This window comes from Ischnura elegans, chromosome 11 (assembly GCF_921293095.1).
Source record: "Ischnura elegans chromosome 11, ioIscEleg1.1, whole genome shotgun sequence".
NCBI classification, from domain to species: Eukaryota; Metazoa; Arthropoda; class Insecta; order Odonata; family Coenagrionidae; genus Ischnura; species Ischnura elegans.
Genome location: NC_060256.1, coordinates 29,689,162 through 29,699,709, shown reverse-complemented (window position 1 = coordinate 29,699,709; position 10,548 = coordinate 29,689,162). Strand labels below are relative to the sequence as shown.

At 36.5% G+C, this 10,548-nt stretch overlaps 2 protein-coding genes across 2 annotated transcripts; one reads left to right on the top strand and one right to left on the bottom strand.

The window, feature by feature from the left end:
- Positions 1 to 26: 26 nt before the first annotated feature.
- On the top strand, positions 27 to 5,926 carry LOC124168468 (translationally-controlled tumor protein homolog). Its single transcript, XM_046546729.1, has 5 exons — positions 27 to 174; positions 371 to 441; positions 821 to 1,008; positions 2,470 to 2,585; positions 5,432 to 5,926. The coding sequence occupies exons 1-5, from the start codon at positions 147 to 149 to the stop codon at positions 5,545 to 5,547; spliced, it is 519 nt and encodes a 172-aa protein (XP_046402685.1). The 5' UTR covers positions 27 to 146; the 3' UTR covers positions 5,548 to 5,926.
- Positions 5,927 to 6,828: 902 nt separating this feature from the next.
- LOC124167599 (piggyBac transposable element-derived protein 3-like) lies at positions 6,829 to 7,719 on the bottom strand. Its single transcript, XM_046545579.1, has one exon. It carries the CDS (start codon positions 7,717 to 7,719, stop codon positions 6,829 to 6,831), a length of 891 nt encoding a protein of 296 aa, XP_046401535.1.
- Between the last annotated feature and the right edge of the window lie 2,829 nt (positions 7,720 to 10,548).

The following is a 10,548-nucleotide window of genomic DNA, read 5'->3' as shown; positions in this document are numbered from 1 at the left end:
GCATATGTAATTTTATTTACAGTTTTTCATTTGACTGAACTTCCGATTTCGTGCGTGTTCTACAAACGAAAGGCCTTTTCCGGCCCCTGTCGCGGTGGAAGGTACTTGTGAAAGTATTGTGGTCGGATCTTAGCCCATCTTCCAAAATGAGGATCTACAAGGATATTTTTACTGGTTAGATATTTCATCGTGATATTTGTTTGTATTTATATTACCATATTGGTCGACTAAAATGCCCGTAAATGTCTTAAATATAGAAAATGTGTGTGTGGCATTAGAGGCCACCGTGGCCTATTGTAGTTATAAGTTTAAAGCTCGTGAAATTTTTATTGTGCACTCTTAGCGTTCATGTGTAATTTTCTTTTCGCAGGAGATGAGATGTTCTCTGACACGTATAAGATGAAGCTCGTAGACAACGTTTTATACGAAGTTACTGGAAAGGTATGTTGTGTGAAAAGTCATAGAAAATGCGGTGATGCATTAATAATCAATTACTGCATGTACTAATAGCCAGATGTAATTTTGTATTATTTCTGGTAGCAAAACATGCAATAGAAACTGTGCATCTGTCACCGCATACTCGGTATTACTCGAGTGTGCGCGCATATGATTCACCACAATTACCCAATTTGACGTTTTGTTTTCGGAAGTTCTAGATGAAGTAGTATTAAAGGTCAATTTTATTGAGCTTTGGTAATGTCATTACCTACTCCCATCTGTCAAATGTCAAAGTGTGATCTATGTTGTTATTTACCCGAGCGTAAGTTCTTATAGAGTAGGAAAGTTGCTCAGGATCTCATGGTAGCTCTTTCATTTGCAGTTGGTTACGAGAAAAATCGGTGACGTTACACTGGAAGGTGCCAATCCTTCGGCCGAAGAAGCTTTGGAAGCCACCGATGAAGGTGTCGAGTCCGGAGTTGATGTTGTCCTGAACCATCGTCTAGCCGAGACTTACGCTTTCAACGACAAGAAGGCTTACACACTCTACCTCAAAGACTATATGAAGAAGTAAGTTCTATCCGGTGACGTATTGTGTTCGTCTAGTGGTTGCAGTACTCGAGAAAAGCTTCGCTCTCAATTCACCTTGTATGCGGACCCGTTAACCGTTTTTGTTGAGGTTCGGTCTGTATTAGTTCTCTGCCATTCGCCTTATTAGCCATTTTGTAACTGGATGATGCTGTTCGTATTGTCTCCCTGGCATGTGTTTATGGATTAGTGTTATGGAGTGTAGCACCTTTGGGATTGAAACTTAAATTTACCCCATAAGTATACGAGCATTCGAGATTTTAGAAGTATGTGAAAATTAATAAGGTGGTCCAGTGCATTGGTGTAGCCTCGGGGCACTCTTTGAGCATTTAAAATCGGCGCCAAGAAACGCCGACGGTGGCTTCAAGAAATAAATTTATAAATATTCGTATAGTGGTACTGTTTTGAGTCCTAAAAATAAGTTGTCAAAGTCAAAAATCCCATAATTTTTCGGGAGAAGGCCTCGCTTTGCCATGTGGTATTTTCCATGAAACCCGGAAGAGCATTGAAATCTTTCACAATCGTGGATACGCCACTGATCGTATGTTGTTGTGGATGGTAACTCCGGCGTGTCTTATCTTCGCAGATTATTAACTCCAGGTGTTAATCCATATGCACCTGACTAAAGGTTATTTCTGAGATTCTTGTGGTCATACCTGAGAAATTTGGAAATGAGAGAGGTTGCATTTTTTTAGGGTAGCAGGGAGCCTTTAGATGTTTTGTGATGTAGAGTCCTGCTAATAGCCTCCCAGACTTTTATTTACGACTTTGGAATGGAATATGTGCACTTGAGCCTCCAATAGAGTGCACCTGCAAGGCACAATTTCCTGGGCTGCGAGACGAGTATGATAACTTGACGGTTTATTGTTGTACATAGTTGGGCTCTTATCTCATTTCTCCATCAAAAATGTGGAATGGGAATTTGACTTATTAGTAGCTGACAGATTATGGCAAAGTATGGAAGGTATTACAAGTCTTTATTCTGAATTAGTTTTAGAATTGCAGAAGGGTTTATTGTTAGGGAGGTTGTTACTGAGTAAGTTGTTGATTTAGGTCAGTGCATAATTGGGATAGTTTTAATATTATGAAATGACTTTTTCCGGAGAAATGTCGTGGGTTCCTAGGAAGTTGTATATTTTTGTATGCTTTGCTGTGGTGCGGTTTCTATCATTCTGCCACTGCTGACATTTCATGGTAATGTAACTTGTTGTACAGTTTCTGGTACTTTTTGTCCCTAGAGATGGCTAGACCTAGCTGTCAATCTGAAAATAAACTTTTAATTCAATTATTATTAATTAAAATTTTAGTTCGTTAATAAAAAAGTGTGTGGAAGTTAACCATTTTATTTTATCCTCATGAATATAAAACATTTCCACTAGGGTTATGGAAGTGATGTACTTTTCCTTCATTTATCATTCTAATCATGTCATGCATAATTTACAGGCTTGTGGCTAAGTTGGAGGAGAAGAACCCAGAAGAGGTTGAATCTTTCAAGAGCAATATGAGTAAGGCAATGAAAGACATCATTGGCAGGTTTAAGGATCTTCAATTTTTTACTGGTAAGCATTAAAAAATCAGGTCATTGGTTTATCTATATTTTCACTGCAACCTAAGGAGTGGATGGATTGTTTTGGTGTTTTATAGCTCTTTTTTTTTCAATTATGGTACATTTAAGTGAGACTGGTATTGATATATTATTGCTTTTCTATGAATGTAGGCCTCTCATTGATGAGGCTTTATATTTTTTGAACACAGCCTTAAAGCTTACATGGTTGCTTATTAGCCTGTTACTTTGTTAATTTTTGATGTTATCCTTTGATTTTTTATTAGTTCAGTTTCATAATCACGTTTGTTTATTGGCATATTTGTGTTTATTTAACATTGAGCTTTTGCAATAAGTAATTTTTATTGGAAATTACACTGCAATTGGTGGTAGACTGAGGATTAACTTGACAGAATGGGATCGCACGCTCATACCTTCAGCAGCACCCGTACTATATCTTTTAATGTCAATACCTTTTTTCACTTGTTTACATCGGGGTCTAGTTTTAGAGTGTTGTTGAGAAGGAGAAGCCCTACTGTGGAAAGGTACATTTGATTACCTATCGTGGTTTACAATGGATGGGGGGAATGTCGTATGAAGAATAGAAACTGGTGATAGAATAATTTTCTTTGTATCTTAAGTAAGATATTTTCAGGTCATTCTTGGCCTTAAAAAATTCAGTTCTATTTTTACTTGCAGCCCCCTCCACTTGAAAACAATTCATTCACAGCAAAAACCTTACCTCCATGCACCTCTGAGGTCCTTTCTTGCACAGGCACTTAGTTTGTAGAGTGGAAAGCGATCAAGGAATTCAGGAATTATGCATGAATTTCAAGTTCCTGGAATGATGCATGAATTTTTTCCCGACCTGGTATTTCAAAATCTTCTGTTTTAAATTCATTTCAGATAATTTTTTTTTGGTTCAGAACCAGTTTTCTCGCTTAAAATGTGCTTGTTCCCCCGATTTCCGATCGAGTGCTTTAGCCAGTTAAGCTTCTGAGGCATCATTCTCCCCTGTGGAAATTAGAGGATTATACTGGTAAGGGTGGTATGGACTACTGAGCATATGATGCCAGGAGCAGTCCAAATCGTGTGCACAGTGTGCATGGAGAGCAAGGCGCGAACTTTGACTACATAGAACGTGGTTGCTCTTGACTGATTTAAGTATACCAGCACTAGCCACGGTGATAACTTTTACGGGAGTCACCCGCAATGCACAAATTGTGTAAAAAAATCCACTGGGGAAAAAAATCATACTAAATACTGTGGATACATAGCGTGATTTTAGTTTGCCTCTGCATTTTGAGAGTTGAATCGGAAACATATTTTAGAAGAAACGGTAAAACGATAATTAGTGCCAAAACCAGGTACAAATCTTTTCTTTGGCATAATTACTATCTCTTGCCCTTAATATGAATGTCGTCATTGCAATCACTTGTGAGATAACTTGACATTTTTTGGCAGTTTTCGTAATACCTTAATGGAAATCATTAATTGCTTTTGAAAATTAGACTATGATAATGGAGCATTTGATTGTCAAAAAGTACTTAAATCAAAGCTTTAGTAAAATAGCAGCTGCAATGGTAGTCCGGTGGCTGTGGTACCTGCCTTCATCACAGAGCCCAGAGTCCGCGTTTCTCTCAAGGCATTTATTTCACACTTCAGTCTTCCTTTTGTTAGGTCCTGCCATGCACCACTATTTTATTTTTTTAATCCAAACTAACTTGGGAATTTTTTTGTGTGTTAACAGCTTATGAAACTTTCCTTGGAGAGGCCAAACCCTAGCAAGGATGTGTTTCTTCTTCCACAGTTACATATTCTCAAGTGTATTTTCAGCTAGTGGTCCCTCATGCCATATGCATCCCAGGGATATGGAGTTGCGTTATTTTAGTAAATTTCCCTTTTGCTCATTTGTCAGATAAGTCCTCACCTACCAAACCAAAGGCCATAGTTTTTTGAGTCCCGCCTGGATAGGTTTCCCCTTCCAGGACATTGTCATGTCCAGAATACCTTTTTATTGTAAACACTAATATCCACAACAATCATTTTTGTAAACTTGGCTTGTATTGTAACAAAATTGCGGTGGTAACACATGTCTTGTATGGATGTGAATGTAGCATAACACAATAGCTGCCTCATTGTGAAAGTATCAGATTCATCAAGTGCCAAGGAAAAAATTTCCCCACTGAGGCAGGCTTCTGTAAAAAAAATTGAAACTAAGGAAAAAAATTCTTCAAAGGAGACTTAGAGATGGACCCTCTCCATGGAAGTAGAGTGCTCTAGCTGCCTGACTACAGTTGCTTATTTGGCATTTGACTTCCCATTAGCCAGTGGCGGATCTAGGATAGGGAAAAGGGGTGGCTAAGTCGGGATTAAAATTCTAGCAGTAGTGGGGGTCAGAAAAAAAACCATTCTATCTAGTGCAAATTAGTTGCACATTAACCCCCTTTGCCCCCCCTCCCCAATAGATATGCCACTGACATTGCCCATAGGAAAGGATCATAGGTGTTGCTAATTTTTATGTTCGTAAAACTGATGGTTATTTAACTTCATATGTTGAGTGAATTATGATCACCATCTGACCAATTAAGTTTTCATTGTACTCTGAGAATGAAATTTGGACTCTCCCAATGAGAGACCTGGGACTGACACCTAGTGCAAGGAACCTAACTGAAATCAGAGCAGACACATGCCATTGATCCATCCTCAATTAATACATAGACGTTTGTGATTCGATTTGTAGATTGCATAGTGTCTTCCTGTTTTGTAAAGAGGTCTGTGTATGGTATATCATGCCCCAATCAATGTGAAGAGTTGTCTGTTGCATTTCATGTACTTATCCATTTAATTTTCCATTTGCAGGGGAATCGATGGACATAGATGGTATGGTGGCTCTTCTGGAGTATCGTGATATTGATGGGGATAGCGTGCCTATATTAATGTTTTTTAAGCATGGTTTAGATGAAGAGAAGTTTTAATGTTAATGGTGGATTATATGGCTATTCTTAAGGACAGGATGACAAATTGTGGAATTCCAGATAACTTGCAGGAGTAAGAACCGCCTAACTAATGGAGAACTTGTCAATTCCAATACTTGAAAACTTCAACTTTGTACTGAATGATTCTCATCCACCTAATTGGCACACAATTTAGGAATGGGTTTTAGTGTTTATGCATTTAATGCCTATTGTCATGCTGCAAAAAAAATTTATGAAAATTGTTAAGGTTTTTGTAAATATATTGTTGCCATAACCACTTTTATTCCTTCCTGTGTGCTTTTTATTTATTTAAAATGGAAGATGGGTCAAGGGAGGCCGCCGCTTTGAAATGATTTTGCAATAAATATTTGAGGAGAGAGAAGTTGTTGTTATTGAACCATCTCATGTAAATGAGTTTCTAGTTGTGATTATTTTTTTCTTATAATAATTATTACAGTAAAACCTCTGTAGTGAAGCTCTATGTCATAAACCTCCATACCACACCTGCGGTCCCATCAGATTTACATGCAAATTTATACGCAAACCTCTTTATATCGCAAAACCTCCACTCATCATACCAAGGAGACAACCCTGAGCGACCTTTATACCTCTGCAAATCATACTGAGACAATTATAGACCATTAATGCAGCCGCGATTACATACATGGAATGACAATTTCAGATATGTTTAACCCTTATATTTTTTTCTTATACACCTTTAATGTGCTGTAAGTTTCAAATTATTCATTAGTTGTGGCCATTTTGTTCCATATGAGAGCATACCTAACAGTAAATAAGAAAAAAGGTATCCAACTTTCCTAATCATTCTAAGTGACTTGAATTAAGAGAGGTCACATTGTTTTCTCTCAAATCATACGATAGCGCTCGCTTTCTGTAATCATAATAATAAATACATGTTCACTAATGCATGCATGTAAACACAAATGTAATTGTTTAACCCCTTCAGACCTGAATTAATTTGGGTGGACAAAAAAATTTTTTCTTTTCATATTTTAGATATATGAGCCCTCTCAAAGATTTTCAGCAAGTTTCATGCAATTTCGCCAGTAAATAATAAAGTTAGTGAATGTACAGTATACTGTACATTTGGAATCAAGTGCTGCATACTTTCAGGATACAAGAAAACGGAGACAAAATATCAAAAATAAAAATAGCCTTGCACCATTCAACAGAAGTAATATTTATTTGAAAAATTATATTCATTCACATTATATTCTATATATTAGCTTTATTATTCAGTTTTTAGTTTTTTAAACTCAGTTACTTGTGGAAATTCACAAAACAATTTCGCCCTCTGTTTATACAAAGGTGAACTTCACATTTTTTACAAAATATGTGGGACCTTTGGGTACAATTAACCTGCTTGCATCTTGTAGGTTCCTTCTTCCCATCATGCTCAGGCAAATGGTCCACTGAATCCAACTGGACTTCTCTAAAAGGTCTCTTTTCACAATTCTGCCTTTTAGCAAATACTGGGGATGAGTCACTTGATGGCCTACCACTCTTATTTTCCTGTATCGGTTTGCCTGCCCTAACAAACCCTTCAGCTACTCTTAGCCTAAAGTCTAGTAGGTCCAGTATATTTGATTGTGGTGTGCCAGAATTTTTCCCATCTTCTCTATATTCTAGCCAGCTATTGACTATAGCTAAATCAAGAGCATGAAAAATCATCCTCAACGTCCACTTTTTCGACCGAATGAAAATTCTGTAAAGGCTGACAAGCTGATCCAAAAGGTCGACGCCTCCCATACCATGGTTGTACCTTTTCACTATTTCTGGTCGAGAAACTTCAATATACTTTGAGCTCTTTTTATCCCATCTCTTTACCTTGTCCTCTTCACCAATTCCTATATAATTAGATGCTAACACAACACCCCGGTTATCAAGCCACTTCACCACAACAACATCACCATCAAGACTACTTACTTCTTGACTGTATCCCCTTTCTCTTTTTTTTCCTTCCTTGTCAGAAATAACAGGTGGATTTGAAAATCTGTTTATTCTAATCGTCCCTGCAGCAAATATTTTTTTTGCCTTTAGAACCTGTAAGAGGTTATATGAAGAAAAATAGTTGTCATAATACAACTCATGCCCAGTCAAGGAAACCCTCTTGCATAAATGCAAAATCACACTTGGGCCTAAACCATACATCTTTTGTACTGAAGGATTTATCTCTGTAGTACTCCCTTGATATATCAAAAAATCATAGGCCAGCCCTGACTTACCGCACAAAAAAAATATTTTTATGCCCCATGGACAAGGTTTTCCTTTCACATATTGTTTCACATTCAGGTGTCCACGAAAAGGAATTATTTGCTCATCAATACAAAGCTTCTTTTCTAGGTCCAGCTCTAAGCATCTTTGCCTGATGACTTCATACATTGGCCTCACCTTCCAAAACCTGTCTGTATTTTTTGGTTTTTTGAGTATATCTACTAAGTGAAGGTTGTTCCTTAGTTGAAAGAACCTATCTCTTGCCATATTATGTTTGAAAATATCAACACCTATTGCACTATCCCAGTACATTCTAACCCGAGGATATTTTAGAGCACCCATCATTATGTGCAGACCTAACAGAGTTTTAATTTCATCAGGAGTGGTAGGCTTAAATGATATGTTATGCTGAAGGGCATACATATTTGTTTTCTCGGACATGTCCTGAATCAATGCATTTGGTAGGTAACGTAAGCAATATTCCAAAGGAGCTAATTTCTCACAGTTTTCCTGATTATGGTTTGTCTCGAAGGAAGCCTCAAATGGAACTAATGATCTGTGTCTCCATTTTATATCAGCGCGCTGGGTCAATGCAATATCATTGAAAATATTTCCATCCAGAGCTTCACCGTCATTGAAGACAGCTGATTCATCTTGGCATACCTCCTCGACCTCATTACTGTTTGGCAGAGATACATCTGCTCCTGAAACAAAATTTCAGTCACATTGACACATTCAATCTATCTCAGGATAAAAATATCTAATCTATATGCATATTCACTAATCACATACAGATGCTGATATTTACAAGAATAGTGTTTACCTACCAACACGATTATATTTATTAGTCAAGCATACTTGAGGCACGCATTCTTCTGCATCGCTTAGTTCATCACAATCAGATTCATCTCCTTCCTCAATCAACCTGAGAATCTCTTCTGAATCATTTGGATCAATTTTCACTGTAAATAGCATTTTTTAAAATTAGTTCAGTACATGTGTCATGTATGTATGTAGTTTGAGAAAAGTAGTGATTAAAAATAATTATTTGATTATCTTTTTCATACCCTAATGTATTGGTTCTGTATTTGTCAACAAACCCACAAACTAACTCGAACAACCATTGATTTTGAAACAAAAAATACTTTGTAAACAAAATGAAAAACAGAAAATATTGCATTTCTAATTACATTGTGGTTTGAATAATGCTGTTGTTAAAAAAAAATTCAACCAGTTGAGGATAAAATAATGAATCAGCATTTAAAATATTTTTCGGCCTTTCTGTTGTTATTCCCATTTACTAACTTGTGTCAAGTGAAAGAAATGCAATTAGTTTCATTTATCAGTACATCAACCAATTATCAATAATTACTATTGCTTCTATATTTGGGGCCAATTTATACAAGGTATTTCCCAAGACCGTGCCCATGTAACCATTTTATGATCAACAAACCTATTCCGATAAGCTTTATATAGTTATTAATTTTGAGATATAAGTATTAATTCTGGTAGTCATTGAAAATTTCAATAATTATACGAAAACAATCCGAAAAGACAACCGAAATCTCACTACTAAAACATTTCTCATTTTACATCTTCCCCAAAACGATCATAACATCAACAACACTTGAGACCTAATGTACAGTATACTGTACATGCATATTTCAGGCACGAATATGCAAAATTGATGCAGTTTAAAAACATTCTATTACTTTCAAATATTACTTATATGCTTAATTAACAATTTTCAATTAGAGAATCAAAGAATAAATGGGTTTCATATAAAAACATTAAAAATTTAAAATGGGCTTACTTGATCGCAGCTTCTTCCTCTCCGCCATCTTGTTTGTTTATTATTGTTGATTCCATAAATATCGCAATTGGTGGCATGGAAACAACGTTGCACGGTAAACAAAACACTAAAGATATTATTTAAATGCTCAAAAGAGATACAAGAGTCTAAATACGCACATATTAATACAATAAATATGATGTACAGTATACTGTACATTTGGAACGAAAGGGTTAAAAGACTGTAGTGCCTTTCATTTCTGAAGGATATGGAAAAATGGTGCCTATCACTGAAACATCTCTATAGTGAACCTCCATACATCCAATTGCCCAAATTTTGGTCCCCTCTGTTACGATACAGAGAGGTTTTACTGTAATATTATATTCTTACAATAGATCTTGGTGTGCTTTTGGTTAAATTGATATCCATTGTGCTAGATGAATCTTTTACTTACCCTTGCTGCAAATCCCTTAATGTCCTATTGGTATTGGGCTGTTTTCATCTCAAAATAGCACTTACAAAGTTGTGCTATTTTGAGATGCTTTTTTTCTGCTTACTAGTAGCAGAGGTTTCGATGTTTTGTCACGTGACAGCAAAACTTCTTTTAGGTTTATTATATTATTTATGTTCCCACTTGCTGCTGGTGTATTTCAGATGGTCCTTTCGATAATTTAGTTCTATGCTATTCAAATTTCGAATTTTTAAAGTATTTTTAAGTGAACATGAATCATGAAAAAGAAGAAACTTTGTGCTTTCACATTAATATTTACATGACCATGGTTTCAACGTTAGATGTCATCATCAGGTGAACTCTACAGAGGTCCATCACATCATTTTATACCAGGCTTGGAGGGAGGAAGGCAATTAGGTTGACCGGATTGGTCAACTGAGATGAGGGAGGGGGGAAGAACTTGGTCATACAGTAGAAAGAAGATAGGGGGAGGAGAGCTCACCTGATGATGTCTAATGTTGAA